Genomic DNA, 23,961 nt, shown 5'->3' with positions numbered 1-23,961 from the left:
TTGCAATCGAGCGAGCGATACTAGGCACACTGAAATATCAAATCTTTTCCAAACCCGTGGGAACGGATCTGAGACTTTCGTTTGACAAACTAAAAAATCTTCACCTTTTTTTTATATTTTTTATTTTATTTTTCAAAGTTGGAAATTTAGAAAAATTATTAAATAAAATTTGGGTCTATATATTTGATGTCCATCACATTAGAGTAGCTCTTAAAAGTCATGCATAGGAGAAATTTCAATAAAAACACAATGTTTGACATAATTCTGTACACCATGAGTGTTCTCATGACATCTCCAAAATGTCAATCCATGTTAAGGCACTTATTCTTGAACTCTTGAGGTTGTGCATAATCCCGTATTAGATATTATGATTACAGTTGGTTTTAGTAAAGGAAAATAATAATGAAATAAAAAAGAGGATCTCGATTTAATAAAAAAAATAAAAAAAGGTAAAAGGACACTATAAATTGGCTCTTTACTAACAAAACCCTAAACCATAAACCAAAGTACCAAACGTGAAACATCAGAGACAAAAAGAAAAAGAAGATCTGCAGTAGGTAAGAAAAGCTGTGCTCCATTGTGATTTGTGACTATGAAAGCATATATATAGCTGAGCCAGGGTTTAATTAGTATGGAAAGCAGGTTAATTGCTGTGTGTTTATTGTTCATCACCAAAGGTTAATTTCTTCTCTGTACGTACGTGTGTGTTTTTTGTTTTTGTGAAAATTGCAGAAGAAGGCGATGGACGTATTACCTGACCTTGTAATCCATGAAATCCTGAAATAACTATCTACCAGACAAACCGTCCGGGCTAGCATTCTCTCCAAGCAATGGGAACGTGTTTGGTCTTCGGTCCCCGTATTAGATTTTGACGAGGATGAGAAAGAGCAACTTGGTGATGATGATGATGATGATGATCGATGATGGCAGCTATCTTAGACACAAAAAGTTCGTCGAATTTGTGACAATGGGTTTGAAGCGGCGTGAGAAAGATAAGTTGTTACATAAAATGAGGCTTCGCATGAGATATCCCTGTAGAGACAAAGAAAACTGTTGCTCAAATCTTTTGAATAAGTGTTGGAGATTTGAGATAGACAGAAATGTTAAAGAATTATACATGGCTAAAACATTTGGCAACGAATCATGTTTTAGCCTTCGAAATGCAGAATATTTGACTACTTTGAGTTTGGAGTTTGTGAAAGTCACCCTTCTGAATGCAGAATATTTGAGTTTGCACTATGCGAAAATCAGGAACTATGGTAATATAACCCTTCCGTATTTGAAGTCTATGTCCCTAAAACGTGTAGAAGTGGGGGACTTGCGATCCTTGCACTTAAATTCCCATTGTCCTTACATTGAGAATTTGTCGATATGGGGATGGTAGTCTGGTACAGCTTGTCAGCAAAAATTGAAATTTCGAGTTCAAGCCTCAAAGCCTTGGAAGTTATCAGTTTTGCGGAGCGCCGGACTAGGCTTCAAGTGGAAGCTATGAATCTTGAATCCCTTGGAGTTGGTGGTAAAGCGGATAAGGCGCGGTCTTGTTCTTGGTACGACATTGATTTTGCATCTTGTGGGCAGCTTAGGAATTTAGAGTTGTTTGGTGCAATCTTTAAAGGTGTATGTGTCAAAGAGTTCAGATCACGATTTCCACTTCTTGAGAGTTTGATCTTTTATAGTTGCTACTTTGGAGAACATATCGAGCTCGTTAGTCAGCATCTGAAACGCTTTGTTCTGGGCCGATGCAAGTCTATTAAGAATGCCATAATTGATACTCCAAATCTAAGATCATTTTGGTTCGATGGTCCGACAGACAAGTGTACCTTTTGTGTCGATGCTCCAAAGTTGTCCAAGACTACAATCATAACTGGTGACGATTGGTGGCCTTGGAATTATTCTATCTGTAACTTTCTTGCAAATTTGGCTTCCTCAGAAAAAGTGACTCTATATGCAGAGTATCCTCCGGTGTATATGTGTATTCAATTGTATATGCAGTCCCTAATTTTAATCAGTTTCCGATTTATATATATGTGGTATTTCAACTTGTTGATTTCCTGTTATTGTTGTGGTGCATTAATGGTTTAGGTTCTCATCATCACTCCTGATTCCTGAACAATATACTTATTGGCGTCCACCATTACCTAGTGTCAAGCATCTGGAGGTAATTATAAAGGGCCGGAACCAGATGGCTCCGGTAACAGATTATGCATTGAGGGACTCATTATACTGGATGGCACCTTCTGTGGAGACTCTCTCAGTAAACCAGAAATGGTTTAACCATTTCATACACGAGATTAATTCCAGGTGCTTTTTTAGTTTATGTTGCTGCCCGTTTTCAATCAGTTGCGTAACATACATATAGATATGACCGGTGTCCCCAAAATAATTTGTTCACGAATTTCAATTTTTTAATCGTTTGATTCTGACACTTCTCATTTCAGAAGTTGGTGCATTATCAGAACTAGCATGGTGGTAATATTTGCTAGTTAGAGACTGAAACTGAAACCTTATCACATCAAGATCCTCATTTCTTAATGTAGTAAATGTGTGTGTGTGTGTGTGTGTGATTGGCACATATGAGTTACATATTCAGATCTGTGCGTTAGCAAGCATCTTTTTGTACCATTTGGTCTCTAATATTATTCATTATTTGCAGTTTGAGGTTGCCCTGGATTTGAAAGAACCTAGCTGTGGGATGGCAACTTTAGGGGACGATCGAGGTGGTGGACTGGTGGTGTTCAATTTCTGCGTAGACAGAGCAATGTTTTGAAGACCGTATTGATCGATCTTTGACCGGACTACTTGAATCATTTGGAAGCGGTCATGAGAATATAAAACCCGGCCTATTGACATTGTCTTAATGTATGATACTACGATATGATCGATCTAGTGAGCTTTTCTTCTTGATGCTTCACTGGAACTGTCTGAGCTGTTCCATTCGAAAACCATATGTTGATCACTTTACTACTGGCTGCTATGAATCATATAGATGGGATGGTGACTACTGACTATAATGTGGCGTGCTCAAAAGTTTAGCTCTTTTGAAGGATGAATTGTGCGTCTTTACATATATGATAGGATATGGTTCGTGAGTTTTTCTTCTTGACTGAGAAGAAGGAAATTGAGAATTCCTAAACCGATTCTCAAGCTCAATATTCTTGCCACAAGGATTGATTCCCTTGGCAAAAAAAAAAAAAAAACAGAGGACCGTATCATCCATAGTTTGAAAACAGAGCCATCTGAATTATTCAAAGTACTATCACTTAATTCAATGGTATCAGTTGCGGCCAATTACTGATGTGAAAAAAGAAAAAATAATGCCAGTGTACGATTCAAAGTTTCAAACTACGTAGTTTACTTGCGTTGATGGGAATGTTTATAGTCTCATTTACTTGTTTGAAAAGAGAAGAAATATATACTAATTGTACTAATAATAATACCTTGAATGAATCACCTATGTACGAAAAACTTTTTTAAAATATCTATTTGCAACCTATATGATCGATTACATCTTTGCTTGCCAGAGTAACAGAGAAACAGAGTTTTATTGCTAATATTTGGACAACCTAATCAAGCATATTGTAAATTAAGTACGTTTTTAATACTTCTGTGACAAAAACACCACCTAGCTAGCTTGGAGTGGGAGTTCCTGATGGATTATTCAAAAATCTGCATAACAATGAAGAACTAGTCACAACTAAGCAAAAGAAAATAATTTAAACAGCAAACTAATCAGCAGATTAGGACTAATTAATTACCTATAATTTGACCGTGTCCAATTCTCAACGGACTATTTTCAATGGTCTCATCATCGCATTGTCTTCATGATCTAAGATCTGCACAATTAGTCCAAAAAACAATTTAATTAAATTCGAAACTGCTAATCACCATGATCGATTGCTATAACCTAAGAATCAAATAGAAGCATATCAGTTAGAGAATCAAACAAACAAAGCTAGCCATCCAAGTTTGAGTTTAGCATCTGTAGTTGGACTGTTCTGGACAGACACTAACCCAGGCTACCAGAACTTGTACAGGCTTTATTCAATATAAGATCTAGTATACCCGTGAACCCATACTCTACCATAAACACCCAAAAATAATTACGATGATGATCGACTTCTACCATATTTCGGAAAATTATACAATTATCGAAAGAAAAAGAAAAACTACCATGTGTGTCGTTGTATACTTACATGGCAATGGTATACGTAACCAGGCTCGGCAGTCGGGTCGAATTCATAGGATGCATTCGAATGTATGTAAGCAAATCTGACCAAAATTTTTGTCACAGCACTAGGTCTCATCTTGAAAACGTTCTTCCACCCCTTCTCGTGAGCAGGCACCTCCGTCTTGTTGCCACGTGCATACTTGCTTATCTGGCACTTGACAGCGTCGTTTAGCTTAGTCATGCAGTCTTTGAACTCCTCCATGCCCGCCTCCTCGAAGTCAGTCTGATCCAGTACAACAAACAACCCAAGGTGAATGTGCAGCGGGTGATTGTCCTCCGTCAGATTGATCACGTTCCAAATCTCCGTCGTCCCCGCTTTCGGGGTCTCGGTCGCCGGAGCCTCGTAGGGTTTGGCATTCAGATACAGATGCGTCGGCTCATCAATGTCGCTAGTGTACTCGTACATGGCGATGTAGCGAGTCTGCGAAGCACTGGATAAATCAGGAGCTGGGTAGTGGATAAGCTTCTCCGGAACACGCGACGTGTCAACCTCCGAGTGACCGAGAATCCAAAACTTCATGACCTTGCTGTTGGCTTCGTTGACCGGGTCGCCGGTGGGGTAAGGATACGCTGCGTCGTTGGCTAGGATGGCATTGTTAGTCTTTGACTCTGAAAAGTCAACTACCACGTCAGTGATCTCAGATGGCCCCACTAAAATGTCCCTGCTGGCAACAGGTTTTCCAAGGTACGCTGAGTCAGCTCCCACGTGGATGAATCTCAGCCCGTTTGTGAAGAAGAATTTGAAGAATCTTGCATTGCTGGCATTGATGATTCGGAACCTGTATTTACGACGTCGTACCGTCAATTTTGGCCATGCCTTTCCGTTTACAATAATCGCGTCGCCAAAGTACTCCGGCTGCCATTGTGGGTGTATGGAGGGATTGTTTCCTGTGGGATCCATGTATATCGAACCATCGGTGCTAAATGCACGATCGAAAACCACCAACGTACGATCAAATTCACCGTGAGGAAGTCCGAGCGGGCCCTCAACATCTGGATTCCGAATGATATAGGCCCCGAGCAAACCGGCCAAGAGGTTGACTCTGGTCAACCCCATGGCATGGTCATGATACCATAAGTTTCCGGGCTGTTGCTGATTAATGTAGCGATATGTTTTCTTTGACCAAGTGGGACCACGGTCTCCGAATTTCTTGGTGAACCATGCGTTTGCATTTCCGTCACTCTCGGGTTCACCGATGGTGCCGTGTAGGTGCACCACGGTAGGAATGCCCTTCTTGGTGGAAGCTACGGCTGTCGGAATGGTGGGGTCCCAAGGGAGGATGTGTTTGGTTGAATGGATATTGTTTTGCCACCTAATGAAGGTGGAAATCCCATGGAGGGCCTCGATTGTTGGACCAGGGACAGTTGCTGTGCGCTTGCTTGTACCGAAGGCGTACACCGTCGATGCCGGTAGGTCTCTGTGGAATTTCTGTAGAGGGAATTAAGAAATAGACTTTATTATGCTAATTATATGATTAGCAATGCCAGCTATGCACAATCAATTCCCTAATGGAATTAAATGATGATGACCATTTAAACCTTTTAAATGAACGGCCAAGAACTTAATAATATCTTAATTATTGTTCGGGCCCTCTTGAGTCTTGACTCGTGAATTGTATGGTGATATAGAATTTTTCTGCACATTCTATTTTCCGAGGCTGTGTCCTCTGAGATTTGGAGCTTTTTAGCTCAATCTCCGATAGTTCAACTAATCATAATAATATAAGCTTACTTAAGCTAAATTTTTTATACCATCTAATTCTCCGAAGCTGACTCTTCAATCTTGAATTAATTAAAAATATAAGCCCGTAAAAGAATAATCTCCCCATTAAACAGGGTTCCAGCTGATGTTTTCAAAAAGAAAAACTACATCTTAATTTTTATTATCATGGAAACCCAAAAGTAGTGGAATTTAAGTTCGAGTTGGTGTAATTTTGAACTACCCTCTGAGGGGATATGAAAGTTAGATCTACTTAGAGCAGAGAGAGCAGAGAGGCAGTCATGCCTCTCAAGCTCAGTCTGGCCAAATTAGTGTCCTAGATGTTATCTAAAGCAACAAAGTAGAAAAACTGAAACCATAGAAGGATCAAAAGAAAATAGTTCTGTACATAGGAAAAGCCAAAGGAATCAAAATATAATAATTAAATAGGTGAGATAAAATAAAGAGGGGGAGTGATTCTGGTTTTGCTTACCCATTTCTTCTCGTACATGCCAATCTTGAATGACCTGGGTTTTGGAACGCCATTGACAACCTCAAAGCCTTGGATTCTGGGCATGTTAGGTAGATCATCCACAAACATCTGCAACCTGGTCAGATTTACAAGCTTGTCTTCTGCCCATGAAGAATTCATAAACACCCCAAAAACCAGAAGAGCTGAAGCCAACAGAATTATCTGCATACTAACCATCTCTGGTTGCATGCAGAGAAAGAATGGGGTGGGGGAGAGAGAGGGTGTGAGAGAGATGTGTGCCTCTGTTTGATAGGTGATGATTTGTGGTCTTTATAGTGGAAAACTGATTAAAAGGACAGGATATATATGGTATTGAAAAATATCGAAGAAATTTAGCGAATGATTGAGGGCATTTTCTTGTAGGGTCTTGTCCGGATTCGATCTGTTCTGTCCAAATATCACCGTGTTTTATTTGTCTGATGAAGAAGGCAAGAGAATGTTCATTTTCAGTGGTTTCTTGTAATCCAAAAAATATAGAGAAATACGATGCTTCACTATGCATGAGATAATAAAAGAATCCATTTTTGTGAATAAAGCTAGCTAGCCAGCTAGCCTCCTTTTCGGCGGGGCTTGGGTAAAAACTGAAATTGCATATAAGGACATACCCAGCTTTCACATTAGGCATGCATGTATCACTATCTCTGTCAATATTACATCATTTTGAGGATCCCATGATTTAAGCATTTCGATTTATATACCAATACCTAATTTGCATTTGATCTAAGGCGAAATTTAATGACTTTGTAACATGTTGATCGCACGTACATATATGTGGGAGAGTGTGTTCTTTATAGCAATTTGGTTGTTGGATTTTCTAATTCTTATGTTGCACATATAATGTATGTGTATATCTGACTAGCCACACGTGCTTAGCGTAATTCAACTTCAATTGTACACATTGCAACTCAATTAATATTTAATAAATTGAGCAGTAGTAGATGCAATTGAAGTATCTCCATATCTTTTTTTATTAATTTTTTTTTATAAAATGGGGCAGATGCGGTTGCTCTCAAGCCTTGATTAATGAAATTGCATAATACAAGAGAGGGATGTAGAGCCTAAATCCCAGATTAAACAAGCATAAAGAGAATATCCTGAAATAATACCAGGATTATCTACAAAATTTATGTATTCTAAGAAGCATCAAATAGCAAAAAGTGCACGAATAACTACTCCATTTGCTTTGACATAGCGGTAACATACCGGAAAGATAATTCTATTATGAAGAAGCATCATTACAAATAGCACAGCTTTCTCCATATGAGACCCAAACCACCCAAATCGGATCGGGTCTAACTTATCCGATCTAAGCCCAGTGATTTACAGCGATGCTGTCGCCCGGTCATCACCCTCAGGCGATCTTCGATCCTGCAACACCTCCTCAAAACACCTACCATACATTCCATGCTCCTCCCTAAGGCAAGGCAACATCGGCCCCGACTTCCAGCCATTAACCTGTCACTGCCCATCGCTGTTAATTCCTCCAAGCGCTCTAGACAGCAGCATCGCGCCCCCGCAACCTTCTCTCAGACCGGGCCAAACACCACCGGACACATGGTCCTTTCTAGCCTGTCCGACGACGTCGCAGAGAGAGCGTGCCGTCAGACTAGGCAGCCACTCTTGCTAGACGATCAAATGTGTCGCCTAGGGTTTGAGAGAGAAGTTTCTCTACCTCCCGTCGACAATTTACCTTCAAGAATAATTTATTTTGGACACCAAGTAGTTTTTGTAGAATCTCCTGATCTTTATAGCTTACCTAGTACGGTTGTTATGATTTTATCAATGAAATTATTTCTATTTCTCTAAAAAAAAAATATACTATCAATTTTATCGTACATTGAATATTTGCCAATTTAATGAGATTCTTGATTGATTATGTTTCTATTTGGCCAATCGAATAGAAAATCTCAAAAACATAAGAGGAGAGAGGTTCTGAGCGCTCTCCAAAAACCCTACGTAGGCGGCGGGTTTTCAGATCGAGAGATCGCTCTCGTCCAGTAACAGCCCTAGCATAGACCTCGCCTATGCTACTTGGTCTACTGCTGAACGGGAATATGATGTTAACATCCAGGGAACTCTTGAGGGGGTGTTGCTTGGAGTTGTTTACTGGCTGTTTTGCTTCAGATTTTCGGTATGAAATCTCTAGGATGTGGTGGCCATGTGGTGATTGGAGGACCTTGTTTTGCTTCTTGGATCAATGACGGTGTGGGTTTTGGTTTTGAAATCTGCGGCGGCATGGATGGGAGGGAGCGGGATTGGGGCATGTTCATGACAACGTGGTTGTTACGGCATGGTTCGTGATGATCTAGGTCGTGGCGGTTGGATTCGGGGCAGAGGGGATCATGGCGGAACAGTGGTGGTGTTAGCATTGAAGCCACCCTCAAATGCAAGAGGTACAAGTTATAGAATAGGGGATTAAGTAAGTATGTCGAACCCACGAGGATTGGTAAATCTTTTCCTAACTAGGGAAGACCTAAGGAACTACTAGAAGAATATGCAAATGTACAATCACAAACAAAGGCTCACGAGTGAACCAAAGTTCATGGTGAGTATGTGCAAGATAGTGTGTAGAGATTTGATTTTGATTTTGAGATTGGTTTCTATTCAAATTGAAACAATAAAAGCAAGTAAAATAAACTAAGCTAAACTAAACAAGTTGTTATCAAATGGATGGGAGTTAGGGCATCGGGTTTCAACTTTTGCGTCCCGTGCAAGCATTAAAGCAATTTAATATGAATGATGCAAAGCTAATTGTCCAACTACCCTCTTAACATCCGGATAGAACTACTAATGCTTAAACCCCTTTCATTTTATTAACTCTAACCAGATAAGTTTAGAGCTTACTACCTAGAGACAAATTCAATTACCGGATAGGTCTCAATCCTTTGCCCCTAAATGCATAAAGCTTAGAGTTTAGGTAACCAAGCAAGCAAACCAATCCTATCTCTAAGTGATTTTAGTTCACTACCCTCACATGCACACATGGTGTGCTTTCATGCTCCCTTTTTGCCTAAAGGTAATCAATCTCTGGGAAAAACTTCATGTCATGGCAAACACATAACTCAAATTGATTAGGTCTAAGTAATGGATTCAACTATTGACTTAGCATGTGAGAATGACAACATGAATTTGCATCAATTTATAAACAAAAGTATCAATACAAGCAAGTTTGGTTAGGGCTTTCAACCCTAGTCCCAACTAGTTCACTACTCACACATAGCTAGATACACAAGCTCCAACATTCTATTAAACATCAAATTAATACATAAAGAGATAGGGAGTAAAGGGTGACTATTGATGATGCCCGAAGAGGTGGAGGAGATGAGTCTCCAAGAACATGATGTGGTGATAGTCACCTCCTTCTCCTTGCTCCAAGCTCTTGATATTGGTAAGAAAAGTAAAATTTGGAATCTCTAAGGTGAGTTGTGGTGTTGAATGGTGGAGAAAATGGAGGTTGTAGTGGTGGAAATGGAGCTTTTAGAGGTGGAGATAGTGATTTTAGTGGTGGAAATGGTGGTGTCTTCTCTAGAGAGAAAATAGATCTTGCATATGATGAAAATGATTGAATGGAGTCAAGAATTCTGAATAATTGGTTTTTGGCCTCTCTTTGATCAGCTATGTGTGTCCTCTTTGGTCCCAAAGTGTGAAAGAGATTCTCTTACACCATTGTCCCCCAAATGGTCCCAAATTGGCAGGGTGACAAAAGGACAAGGTGTAGGGAGATATTTGAATTTCAAGTGATGGAAGATTCTCACAACCATGGTCCTCCTTTGCTGGAGAAAGGACCCTCCATGAGTGGCGGCTAGCAAGAAAAGTTCACAGGAAAAATCGCCGGAAAAGTCGACTTGCAATTTTCTTCCAATCTCCGTGTCTTCTTCCCCTATCTTCAAATCTCCGCATTTCAAGCCTCATATAGTCATTTATTCTCAATGCAAGGTTTCCTACAAATAAAAGGAAATAGATTAAAAATGGTAAAATAGCATGGAAGACAAATCAATTTTCATAATTATGGGGCACAATTGCATAAGTAATTTGTGACTCAATAGGTGGCAGTGAGGGTCGGCAGAAACTGTAGCGATGGCCCCGGGTTGTTGGAGATGGAGGCTAGGTCTGGGCCAAGGCAAGCCTAATGGGCTTTGAGCGGGCCTTCTTTGGAAGTTGCTCTGGACTTTATTTTGGGCTAGGGTTTCTGCCCTAGGCTCATACCTATGTTATTTAGTTTATCTAATTACAATAATTTTCTTGTATTAGGAACCTATGCATTTGTATGTATTCTATGTATCTTTAATGCCTCTAGAGTAGTACCAAAGGAGGATTGATTACACGCATTTTTATCCATGTAATTATATCTAAAACACTATAATTAAGCTAACCTCAAGTCAATTATTATGTAATTAATTCATTTTTATTTATTTTATAGGAAATAAGTGGAGTTGCGAAATTGAGACAAACCGACGCAAGAAAATAGAGCAAATGAGGATTTTCTACTACATGACGGGAAAATCAACCATGAGTTGGTGCGATCAAGAAACGCGGAAGTGATTTGGGGAAAAAGAAAAGAAAAATAGCAAACTTAATTAATCATTAGTTTTAATTAATTAATGGGTAATTAAGTGTTGCATGTTTTAATGGGCAAAATGTCTTCTTTTGAGCTTATTTATGTGCTGCACGTGTAGCCCAATGCATGATGGCATGATGGTTTAATTAAACAAGTTTTCTTACTCTTTTCTGACATCCTCACCAACAAATGTTCATCAATTTATCAAGAAGCATCAAAATTTGAGTTTGGGTAAAAGTGAATAGCTATAAATCAAAACTTGTCATAATTGCTCTTCAGTAATTTGTGACTTGTTTTTTATACTTGTCACTTTTCTTTACCTTGCTCTCTTTAATTTATTGTAATTGATGTATATCGTTGTTGATTTGTTGATGGGTTGTATGTAGTCTATTAGGAAACTAGGGTTTGAGCCCTAGCATGGATTCAATATAATAAATATGTTTTGATTTATTAGTTTTCAATTTCGTATTTGGCATATGTTCTATTTTATAATATTAATTGGCTTAGATGCATGATTAAGAGCTTGATTAACTCTTGAATGTGTAGATGAGCATGTCTATAACGAATTAGGGAACCTAATCACTTCTCTAATTTATGGCTAGGACACTTGTTTAGAATATGGTTAGTTATAATATCAATTTCGATTGCCGTATTGGCTAACTTGGGAACCTTGATTCTAGGACTCTTCGCCTTTTGGTGCAACTAGAGGCCCTAACAAGGCTCTAGATTGTCCCAATTGAGTTTCTACGGCCCCTTAATCCGGAGTAAGAATACCCTTTAAAGAATCTAATGACCCATGAGCCTTGAAAAACCTTGGGTACTGTTCTTGAAGCCATTATGAATTGAATGATCATTGTCGGAACATACTTGTGCATTGAATCTGCCTAGGAGGATACCCTAGTGGCCTAGTTTCAATTTCTTACTTTTCTTTCCTTCATTTAATTTAGTTGTTAGTTAAAGCTTTAATTTAAATTCTTGCAATTTAGCTATTAGAAATTCAATTTACAATTTTAGGTGACAAATTCAACCCATTATAAATATTCATCACTAAGCTCGTAGCTTTGATTAGGTTTTGGTGAAAACCAAAGCCGAGCATTGCTAAGGCTTGGTGCCTTAGAGTAGCATTTTTATTTATTTTCTTTTTCTTTTATTTGCTTAGTGACTTTAGTTCCGACTACCCAAAGATTGTGGGTTTGCCACTAATCTCCGTGGTACGATAATTTTGGGCTTAATACTTTCCTATCTTGACATGATTCGTACGCTTGCGAGAGTTTATGCATCAAGTTAAGGATTCTCGCTATGTCTACGTATTTAATTGTCTAATGAGTGGGTCTATAGCTATGTACCACTGTGGGTACTACTACTATCTTCTTGTCTACTGCAGAAGAGTATGTAACGGCATATTCTGCCTTGTGATGCAATATATTGGCACCCGATTTTGGGTTAATTAAAAAAAAATTGAATAGAAAATCTCACAAAGAAAGAGTTTCATAAACACAACAATCATATATATATATGTGTGTGTGTGTGTGTGTTTATATATCAGCGCTTCTCCACTGCGGACATCCGCAGATTTTCTTAGGTACGGATTTTAGGTTTTGACGCACTTTTTGATCATATTTTCACATCTTAACCGTTCAGTTTTTAGGTCCTAATGTATAGATCACCTCTGCAAAATTTCAGCCAAATTGGTGATCATTAAGGCATCCAAAACTGAAATTTACAACAATGTACACTAACGGTTCCGGTTTGGCAGATTTAGTTCGTTCGTGTAAATCGCACTTTTGGATGCCTTAACGAACACCAATTTGGCTGAAATTTTGCAGAGGTGATCTATATATTAGGACCTAAAAACTGAACGGTTAAGATGTGAAAATATGATCGAAAAGTGGGTCAAAACTGGAAATCCGTACCTTTTTTCTTAGGTGCGGATATCCGCACCTGAGCAAAGTTATATATATATATATATGTCAAATGAGCATTTAAAAGCTCGATTAATCAAACACGTGTGTGTGTGTGTTCAAAAAATGAACTAAGATTTGGGCACCAACCTTGGTTGTTCTTATGGAGAATGATGAGACTAATATTAGGCCTTGTTTGGTTCACTAAATGGAAAGGTTGGGAAATGAAAGTTGATCATTTCCTCTGTTTGGCACATCCAAGGAAATGAACAACTTTTCTGCATGAAGGGAAAATATGGGGAAAAATGGATCCTCCTACACCCCATGGGATTCATTTTCCCTCATACAGTCCCTGCATTAATTGCACACTACTTACTTACTCTAAAGATTATTTAATGGTTGTTATTACCAAATTATCTAAGAAACTTTTAAATCTTGAATTGTTTATGTTTTAATAATAACGATATTATTGAAAATTTGATGTTACCTACTTTTCTATTCATGCACAAACCAAATATCGAAAATGAAAGTAAAATACATTTTGCGATTACTTTTCCGGTGTTTCCAAACATTGGTAAGGAAAAATTAGTGGGAAATTTATTTTTCAATGTTCATGGAAAAAACACTAATTTTCTTTCCGACAACCAAACGAGGCCTTAGGTCCATTCTAACATTTACAATAAAAAAATTTATATCTTTTTCTCAACCAATTACAATGAAGAAAATTCTACCCAAAACGCATACTAGTCTTGCCACTTTTTCTTGATAGAGGTTATTATTTTACAAACTTGTCAAATACACGAAGAATTACACGTGATTTGATAGACTAGTTTGAAAAAATAAGAACATCGACATGTTCTAAAGTCAGCATAGCTTTTCTAGCTAGATTTAAATGGTTGTTGTCCTCGTTGTAACTTTGCTAGCTGCATAGCATAATAACAGTGATTCGGAAACTGAGGAAGAGATTATGCCACATATATGTTTCACTAAAAATCAAGGAATAATGATAAGGCCAAGATAGCCAAAGTCAGTCTTCCCATTAATTTGTTTACATCACTTCTGTCTCGAGCTCAACATCGGTCCAGACTCCAGACAAAGCTACACGGGTTGAAAACCATCACATCGCCACAGGAGCTTCCCCACTTCGATTTGTCCATGGACATTATAGCAAGTAGTCTTTAATTGGCTTGATATTTTGCTCAACCACTTTGAATACTTCCGCACAATATTTCTAGGGCTTGAGTACTGCTTGAGGGATGTGTTTTATAGTTTCATGAAGTAGTGAAATTTTGGAGCCTGAATTTATTAGATTAAATAACTAGATGAGATACACAGTAAATTATTTGTAATCAAACTATTTTTTACTTTAAAATTTTAATACTCTAAAGTACCATAGAACTTTCAATTAATGATAATTTGTTTAATTAGTTATGACTAATCAATAATTATAGTAATTATGATGCCTCATTAAGTGGGCAGAGCACCATCACATTCGTAAAGGAACAGCCGAACAGGAAGAAAGTGGTGAATTTTTTGGAACTTAATTAATCAAAGGTCAAAAAGCTGAGTTAAAACTGTATTATGAAGATCACAACGAGATAGGTTAATATGAAAACCCTATTCTCTCTATTCTCTCTAGCAGCGCCTCCCCGTGCGCTCAATCTAACCCAGCCTCCTCTTGCCGGCCGGTTTCCAATATCAGGGCACCTCTGCCCTTCCATTGATCTATCTTTGCCAGATCTAACCCTTACTATTGACGATTATTATGGAGGCGGTCTTGTAGCCCTGTTAATTTGGGCTGGCAAAAGCCATGGCGGTGGTGAAAGGGTGGAACGCTTCATCCGCGATGGTGACCCGGTTTCCTCGTCCTGGTTGCCTCCTACAATTGCTGAGACCAGTGTGACGCCCATGTGGCTACAATTGAACATCCTCGAGGCTGCTGAGGGCACGCTACTAGTAAGCGGAGGAGCCAAAGGAACCATTTGGCTGCTGTGGAATACGGAGATATGCTTTACCGATGCCACTGGGTATGGCGGTGATCACTACAACAAAAATGCTAATTTGCGAGGAACAAATTTGTCGCTGAAAACTGAGATTTCCTCGCCGTAGTGTTTTCGCGAGGAAAATATTTTGGTCACCAGTTCCTCACGGTAGGGTGGTCAAGAAAAGTTTCCGCAAGAAAAATACTATTTCCTCGCCAATCCCTTTTCGCGATGAATATATTTTTTTCTCGCCGTTATTCTTTAGCTACAATTTTTTTCCTCGCCTAAACTCATACTTTTTTCTCACTAAAAAATTTGGAAGACCAGAAAATAGTCGTTAAATATATTTCCCGATAAAATAAATTTCATCGCTAAAGTATTATTTCCTCGCTAATGATATGTAAATAATTTAGAAATTATAAATAATAAAAAATTGAAAAAACATTTTCGTCGTTGTAGGTATCTTTTGGCAAGGAAGTCTTTCCTCACTATAAACAATCTTTAATGAGGAAATTTATTTTCTTCCTTATATGTATCTTGTACGAGAGAAAACTATTCCTCGCCAAAGGTACTCAATGACGAGGAAATTTACATTTGTTGATGTAGGTTATTTGGTGTATTCCTCGCCAAAGGTACTCAATGACGAGGAACTTTACATTTGTCGATATAGGTTATAAGGTTTATAGCGAGGAAATTTACTTTCATCGCGATAGATACTATATTCTATAGCGAGGAAATTTACTTTTTGTCGTTGTAAGTTGTATAACCTATAGCGATGAAATTTACTTTCATCGTCATACATATTATAATCTTTAACGAGGAAATTTATTTTTGTCGTCATAAGTTGTGTATTGTATAGCGATGAAATTTATTTTTGTCGTTATACATTCTATAGCCTATAGCGAGGAATTGAGTCCATCTTCTACAGAATTTTCGCATGGCTGATCAGTAGTTTGCACACAAGAGCGTTTACTCATTGCACTACCTGTTATTACACACACATGTTAAATTAACCAATATGAGTCAAATAAATAAGTTAAATCCAACTTTCTGTAAATATTGTTGTAGCAAAACAAAAATTGAAGTTTCAGACCAAAAAAATAAACAAAAATTGAAGAATTACCTGAAGTAGAACGGGATCCATTTGGGCATGGCTGATCAGTAGTTTGCACACGAGAGCGTTTACTCGGTGCATTACCTGTTGTTATACACCGAAGCCTTCTCTCTGTCCAACCAAAAAAGATCAGAGAACAGAACATAAAGTTGGAAAAAAAAATTATAGCCTAACTCTCTTGTTCTGTGAGTGGAAATTTCAATTCAGTTAAGTAATTAACGTACTACTTTGTTATACTTGACTCTTATTATATCTTTTACTTTAACTGGGTTACTTGGCAATTAGATTTAGCCTAAGATTGTAGTGGAGGCAAGTTTTCGTTGGTTTTTGTAACCTATATTTTGAATGAAGTTCTATTTTTTATTTCAGTCAGAACTTAAATCAAACAGTTGGTATGCATAGCTTACTAACCCAGAAAATGAAACAAGACCACAGAAGACCAAATTCCCAGAGAAGAGTCTACAATTTTCAATATGTCAATATGTCATTTATAAAAATAAAAATGTGTTTATAAAAATAAAAATGGGTTTAGGGTATCTTTATTCCAATTATCTTAACGGTTTTCATTGTGGATAGCTCCATGATATTTTGATCATACTTTAGCATAAACATAAACAATGCTTAAGCATATGAACAATGATTGAGTTTATGTAAAATAATGTAGTTTTTGGTTATCTTTTTTACGTGTTTTGCTATATTCTCAATAAGAAGATTTCTTGTTTAGAGGAGATATCCTGTTAAGATGGAGATATCTAGTTAAGGCAGAAATATTTAATCGAGGTGGAAATATTCGCTCGAGGCTGAAAAATCTGGTCGAGGTGGAAATATCTAGTTGAGGTGGGAATATCTGATCAAGGTGGAAATATCTAGTTGAGGTGGGAATATCTGATCAAGGTAGAAATATTCGGTCAAGGCGTGAATATCTAATCAAGGAGGAAACAACTTGTAGAGGAGGATCTCGATAGGATGAAACTCTTTAAGGAGAATTTGAGTGACGAGAGATTTGCTCAAGGAAAAATCCGAATGAGGTACAATCTCTTTGAGATACAATCTATTCGAGGCATAATCCCTTCAAACAATAATTCTCTCGAGTGAATTGGAATGAGGCAGAATCAGTCAGCGAATTATTAGCTATCTTGATTCGAAACCCTTATATATATATTTATATATATATATATATATTTATATATATATATAGACACATACATATACATATATATATATATATATATGTGTGTGTGTGTGCACACACACACACACAAGGCCCTTCTAGTGTAAATCGAATGATCCAAGCCTGTCCATATAAAACGGGCCTTGCGGGCTTTTTCGGGACAGGCCTTGTGGGCTTTATTTATAATAAATATTTAAAGACACTAATTTTTTTATAAATCTATATTTATATATCATACATTTCAAAGAGCAACCTCTATCAATTCAAAGAAAATGGGAAAACCGACCGTTGGATGTGATTATTACAATAAATTATGCTTGTGGTTAAAAATTTAGTCAATTTCACCATAGTTTCGAACCCGATCGGATTGGTCAACCGTAGTCATTTGTATGTTTTCTTGGTTGACCGATGGAGTGACGACCGCGAAACGTGCTTATTTTTTTACATCACGTTTGTAAATATTTCATCGATGGATGTGCGTGGACATAAGATAAAAATTTCAATTTTAATTACAAATACATTGGTCTAGACCAATTTTCCTCCTAAGGTTGTATAACTTATACATTGCATTTTAATTGTTGAGGTTCATTCTAAAGCAAATATGAAGTGGAAAATGAATTTGGAGAAACCAACTGCTCGCTGGAGAGATTGTAATGTTTTATGGTGGTTGTAAAAATTTCAGCCAATTTGGTTCTCGTTTCGAATTCGATCAACTAGGTCAAACTTAGTTACTCTTATAAAACTATATTTATATCATATACACTCTAAAGAGCAACCTCTATCAATTCAAAGAAAATGGAAAAACCAACCGTTGGATATGATTATTACAATAAATTATGAGTGTGGTAAAAAATTTAGCCAATTTCACCTTATCTTAGAATCCGATCGAATTGGTCAACCGTCATTCTCAGTAATTCAGCGAAGTTAGGTGTTATGCACAACAGTTTCTGTGTTGCAGATTCTCATTCAAGTTGAACTGCCTTCACTTACATTGCCATAACTCCTTCTAGAAAAGTCGGAATCGCAAACCGTAAAATTCCTTAGAAACTAGACACACGAGGCTTTTCGTGAATATAGGGTACAGCTCCTAATTCCATCCGAGAAGTTCCCAGTAATTCATCAAAGTTAGGTGTTCTGCACAACAGTTTCTGTGTTATTTATATAATATTTTTTATTTGCGGGCTTTTACGGGCCGGATTTCAAACCCCTAAACCAAGCCCGGCCCTCTAGCCACCAGGCCGGGCCTATGGCGAGCTTTTTTTACTGGCCGGGCCGGGCTTTTGGCCCTCCAGGCCAGCGGGCCTCCATCGACCCACTTGATCCGCGGGCTTTTTGATGAGGCCTAATTTTGGCATGCTCCGTTCAGTTCTTCAGATCTTACAATCTCATCTTCATGGAAGAAAAAGGAAACAATAGGATGTAAGCTGCTATGAGAGAAACCTTATGTTAGGGTTTGGTCGTCATCTATTTATAATATTGGTATTGGTTTTTGTTTTTGTTTTATGTTTTATTTTTTTATTTTTATTTTTTTTTCCTGTGCCAAGCCAAAAAAGAATATGGTTGGCTTTTTTTTAGTACCGCCAATTCCCCCTTAATTATAATTTTTTTCCCACCAAAATCTACAACGACGAAATCGTTATTTCCTTGATAATTGCTTCTTTTTTACGAGGAAATAGTTCTCGTAAAAGATGGACTTTTAGCGAGGAAATCATACTTTTGTCGCCATTGAATTTGACAGGTTTTACATGATTTTCCGCCAAACAAATAACGACGAAATCATTATTTCCTTCCTAATGATTTCTTTTGTCGAGGAAATAGTTCCTCATAAAAGATGGACTTTAGCGAGGAAACCATACTTTTTGTGGCCATTGAATTTGGCGGGTTGGACACAATTTTCCGCCAAAATCATAACGATGAAATTGTTATTTCCTCCCTAATTGCTTCTTTTGACGAGGAAATAGTTCCTCGTAAAAGACAGACTTTTAGCGAGGAAACTATACTTTTGTTGCCATTGAATTTGGAGGGTTTTACATAATTTTCGGCCAAACAAATAACGACGAAATCGTTACTTCCTCCCTAATTGCTTCTTTTGACGAGGAAATAGTTCCTCATAAAAGACGGACTTTTAGCGAGGAAACTATACTTTTGTTGCCATTGAATTTGGAGGGTTTTACATAATTTTCCGCCAAACAAATAACGACGAAATCGTTATTTCCTCCCTAATTGCTTCTTTTGACGAGGAAATAGTTCCTCGTAAAAGACGGACTTTTAGCGAGGAAACCATACTTTTGTCGCTCTTGAATTTGGTGGGTTTTACATAATTTTCTGCCAAACAAATAACGACGAAATTCTTATTTCCTCCCTAATTGCTTCTTTTGACGAGGAAACAGTTCCTCGTAAAAGACAAACTTTTAGCGAGGAAACCATACTTTTGTCGCCCTTGAATTTGGCGGATTTTAGATAATTTTTCGCCAAATAAATAACGACAAAATCGTTATTTCCTCCCTAATTGCTTCTTTTTACATAATTTTCCGCCAAAGTAATAATGACGAAATCATTATTTCCTCATTGAATATTGTTTTCGTGATGAAAACATTCCTCACCCAAGTTTCATATTTCCTCGCTAATAACATGATGATTTAGAAGACCAAATTATGGTCACCTTTAGTGATGAACTAAAATATTCATCGTAGAAAGTGGTGTATAGTGAGGAAAATATGTTTCTCACAGAAAACCTAATGACATTTAGTGAGGAGTCGAAATATTCCTCGTAAAAAGTGACATTTATTGAGAAAAATAAATTCCTCGCAAAAAACTTAGTCGCTAAAAAGCCTTTCTGTTGTAGTGGATGTTCATCTCGGCCCGGAGACCAATGCAAAGGATGGAGGAGAGTCACTACAAGCAGGTGACGGAGATGCCGTGGTGAGACTGTTGATGTCGGCGCAGATGGATGCTGGTGGCAGAATCTCATGGGCTCGGGCTCTGGTGCATAATTGGATCTGGGTGTCCAGATCAATATGGCAGGCGGTCTGCCGCTTTTGGGCTCCTATCCGTACCTAACTCTTGATGGTTTTGACGGCGAAGACGGAGGAATTACCGTCGACTATGTCAGTGTTCAAATCATGGCTGGTTGAATGGTCGTCGGCAACTCTGATGGCAGGGAAAGCATGCTGGTGGGTCCTTGGGAGTCTTGGGCCACTGGTTGCGACTGCAGCTCTGCAATCAAGTTTTGGGCCGAGATCTCTTGGGTCCAGAATGAGTATTGGGTCTTTGAACCCATTTTTAAATTAGTTTTGTTTTTAACTAACCTATTACTATGCGAGATTCGTTCATAGTTATAGGCTTGCTTTGAATAAGTGAGCATGGGTATTGTCAAATGATCGGACCTAATCTATGCATCGCTATGATTTTACCACAAACTCTTTATCTACCCAGAGATGGTAGAGAGAGGATATGTAATAGTCCTTTCTGGCTTGAGTAATATTAATATATCGACATGATATTCTCAAAAAAAAAAAAAAAAAAGGTCAGAAAGCTGTGTAAAATGGACCAAATTAAGACTTTTCCGAGCAGCATGGCCGTATGGGTATCTCCACCTGCCAGCTTTAGAATTCTTGTACTTTGGGGAGTGAGCGAGGATTGTTATGCCACTAATTATCATCATTACATTTTATTGTTTCCCTTTGTGCGGAATTCACATTACAAATTTACAAGTTTATTTATTTGAGTGGGAAAAGATATATATGAGAGCACAACTGCACAACTAGCTACATATATTAAGCACTCTTTTGGATGTGGATTTCCCGAGTGTGAAGCACTTGCTGAGTCGAGGTTGTGAGTAAGCCAGTGCCGCCAAGCTGGTAAACTATTAAAAAATAGCTTAATTACAACTTAGTTGATAATAAGAGCTTTATATGGGTCTCCACGATAATACATTACCAGATGAAATCCAAAGTTGCAGCCTTGCAGGTACTAGGCACCACTTTGAAGATATTCTATCAAGTTAGTCATCATCAACCACATACACTTTTGATTTTATACTAATAGCTTTCGTACTAGATGAATTTCTTTTTTTGAAGATCCACTAATCAAAATTTTGGAGAGAGGTAGTATGTGTCAAATACCTCACGTTTGTCATACACACAACGTTTAAAGATTTTTCATAAAAAATGTAGTATTAAATTATTAGAGCGTCACATAAACTTATTGATAAGTAGTTTGATATCAAACTAGAAAAATAACCCGTGCGATGTTGCGGAGAAAAAAATTGTAATATTTCTTGTTTATTTAATAAGAATTTTGTAGTTGAGTGTGGTTTGGTTAATAAAAATAACTTAGCTATGTTGAAATGAAATGAAAGATAGGCGAAATTAAATGAAGCAAAATTATTTATGAGTTAGGTTACATTGTGTCTACTCGGTTCTAGAAGCTGCATTCTATATGCAATATATGTAAAAACCATTCACTCGTCACAAAATGGTAGATGTGACTTCAGTACAAAAGATTGCCATATAGGTGGAGGCAATCTCCCCACTTTGAGTATCCGACAACTTCACATGCTTTGCTCTTTTCATTTCACCGTTGCATTCTCTTGCTTGTAGGAAGAAAAATTATCAAGTCCCTTAATGATGGTTATATGCTTCGTATGCATTTCAATTTCTCTGCAAGCTAGAGATGGTAGCTGATCAAAATTTATTCCCTCACATAAATGTCGAAATGGTAGCTGTAGATAACTATTGTTGTGCAATTACGACAAAAGAGATTAAAGTTCTTTTGTAACTTCAACACTCTTTAACTCTATGCTACTCCATCCTTCCAACAAATCACAACTTTAAATTATGAATTTACTGCTAACTAAACAATTACAAAAGTAACAGACCTTCAACCCCTTGTTATGTGTTGGGAAGGAGCAATGAGCAATGAGCAATGAGCACTGAGCTAAAAAAGAAGAAAAAGAAAAGTAGAGGATGAGTAATTTAAGCATTAAAGAAGCAAAAGGGCAATGCGACTATTTTCATATGAAAGGAGGCAAAAGGCTGAAAAATACTCATCAACACCTCCAAGCAATCTTGTACGTGTGATGCTCTTCTCCAGAAGGAAAAGAGGCAAAAGCTTTAGTCCACAGCCTCCCTTTATACTTATGAACAGATTGTGATACTCAAAAGCTTTAAGTGCTCTTCTGTTTTTCCATTTCTATGTTGAAAACCAACTTGAATCAAACCTCAAGTTGTTTCAAAACCATATATAAGGATTGATCAAAAGTTTCTATAATCTTACTAACAGGTTGATATCCAATCAAGTAGAATACTCTACCAATTTCAGAGCCTAAAAAATAAAACTGAAATTCTGAAACTTGAAAACCTACATTACCTATTTTCATGTGAATATTAAATCCTCATCTGAAACTCCTCCACGTAGTACCACACATTACACAGTTCTTCAACTCTATGCCGCTACCTTCCCTAAAGAATTTGCAATTCACCTAAACCACTATACCTATGCTAAACTGAGCATTACAGGGAGGGGGTGGACTAAAGCTTTCTCATATGCCTATGCAATAGAAATTCACGCAAGCATGAAGGGTCATTTCCCTGAATTTGCACATTATACCAAAAATGGTGTTACATTAGGTTAGATTATACTGAAGTTCAAGTTGTCTCATGTGAATACACAAATCTGTCTTTAATCATTTACCGATCATGCAAATAGAGTCTTTGATAATTGCAAAAATATTTACATAATCATTTAATTAATCTTATAACAGATGATAGCTATTTTGACATATTTAGCATGATGTCTCCAAGTTTCAAGGCTTTGGTCTGGTATCATATAATTGAAAGGCGTGCTCGTACTAAATAGAAAATTTGGTTGATACCTTTGTGAGAAATGACTAGAACTTTGGGAATTTTGAGGGGTCCATGAGTTCTTGGAACACCATTTTTGCCATCATGAATCCAAGACATCTGGGCAACATGGATAAAACAAAGTAAACATTCAAGTTTGGTAGAGGTATTGATAAATTTTTTTCTTAAATATCTCTTGTTATCTTCAAATCATACCTGGTATTATAAGCAATCATCTTTAGTCTATCCATGTTACTTGAGCGCTTGTAAGTGCTCCTTCCACAATAGGTCAATATTATTGAAAACTAAGAACCATTCAGCGTCCTTCATTCTCGTTGATAGTCTGATGCACAAAAGAAATATATTATCAAGCCTACTTTGTAGACCAGTCATTGCAAAATACAGCAGTCATTGTCACAAACATATCACTTTAAATGGGCTGACATCTAATAGTACTAAATTATCCTAAAAACTTATTATACCAACTCTTTTTTGAAAATATGCTTGATTACCTTGAAGATAGAGGCAGTCCTGCAAATCGTCATAACTTGAACATTCGCTCCTCAACTCATCCAGTGTCAAATCATTCAATAGATAATAACATCTAAAGCCACAACAATAACTTGTCAGTGAAAAAAGAGAGCTAAAATAAAGGAAGAGATCCACCGTATTACATATATTACAAACATCAAGGCAACCTTAATCAAACAAAAACACAACTTATGTTCCTCAATCACTTTGTTTTAGTACTTCCTTTTTCCTTCTTCAATTCCCAGAAGCTCCAAATTTATCTACACTACATAGCTTCTCCACGCTCACAAAACTCTTCAATCAAACACATGTACATCATGTCCCAATAGAAATCACAAGGCGAAAGAGAAAGAGAGACTGCATCGGTTTCCAATCTTCATTCTTGCTAGCATAGGAAGGCAT

The 23,961-nt window shown here is 37.4% G+C and overlaps 2 protein-coding genes and 2 long non-coding RNA genes across 5 annotated transcripts; 1 reads left to right on the top strand and 3 right to left on the bottom strand.

The window, feature by feature from the left end:
- Positions 1 to 1,371: 1,371 nt before the first annotated feature.
- Positions 1,372 to 2,767, top strand: LOC112199742. Its single transcript, XM_024340716.1, has 3 exons — positions 1,372 to 1,982; positions 2,083 to 2,158; positions 2,654 to 2,767. Exons 1-3 carry the CDS (start codon positions 1,372 to 1,374, stop codon positions 2,765 to 2,767), a joined length of 801 nt encoding a protein of 266 aa, XP_024196484.1.
- A 655-nt stretch (positions 2,768 to 3,422) lies between these two features.
- Positions 3,423 to 6,885, bottom strand: LOC112198368 (multicopper oxidase LPR1). Its single transcript, XM_024339476.2, has 4 exons — positions 6,421 to 6,885; positions 4,194 to 5,657; positions 3,756 to 3,833; positions 3,423 to 3,666 (listed from the first exon to the last, which is right to left on the bottom strand). Exons 1-3 carry the CDS (start codon positions 6,646 to 6,648, stop codon positions 3,780 to 3,782), a joined length of 1,746 nt encoding a protein of 581 aa, XP_024195244.1. The 5' UTR covers positions 6,649 to 6,885; the 3' UTR covers positions 3,423 to 3,666; positions 3,756 to 3,779.
- A 14,656-nt stretch (positions 6,886 to 21,541) lies between these two features.
- On the bottom strand, positions 21,542 to 22,110 carry LOC121052421. The gene is made up of 2 exons (XR_005809009.1): positions 22,065 to 22,110; positions 21,542 to 21,853 (listed from the first exon to the last, which is right to left on the bottom strand). It is a non-coding gene; the product is annotated as an uncharacterized LOC121052421 (long non-coding RNA).
- A 739-nt stretch (positions 22,111 to 22,849) lies between these two features.
- LOC121052420 lies at positions 22,850 to 23,961 on the bottom strand. Of its 2 annotated transcripts, XR_005809008.1 has the most exons (4): positions 23,727 to 23,961; positions 23,541 to 23,632; positions 23,245 to 23,371; positions 22,850 to 23,148 (listed from the first exon to the last, which is right to left on the bottom strand). It is a non-coding gene; the product is annotated as an uncharacterized LOC121052420 (long non-coding RNA). The 2 variants fall into 2 exon arrangements; XR_005809007.1 differs by having other exon boundaries at positions 23,541 to 23,961.

The sequence above is a fragment of the Rosa chinensis genome, chromosome 4, assembly GCF_002994745.2.
Source record: "Rosa chinensis cultivar Old Blush chromosome 4, RchiOBHm-V2, whole genome shotgun sequence".
NCBI lineage: Eukaryota > Viridiplantae > Streptophyta > Magnoliopsida > Rosales > Rosaceae > Rosa > Rosa chinensis.
The sequence above is the reverse complement of the archived record's forward strand: the minus strand, read 5'-3'. Positions and strand labels throughout refer to the sequence as shown.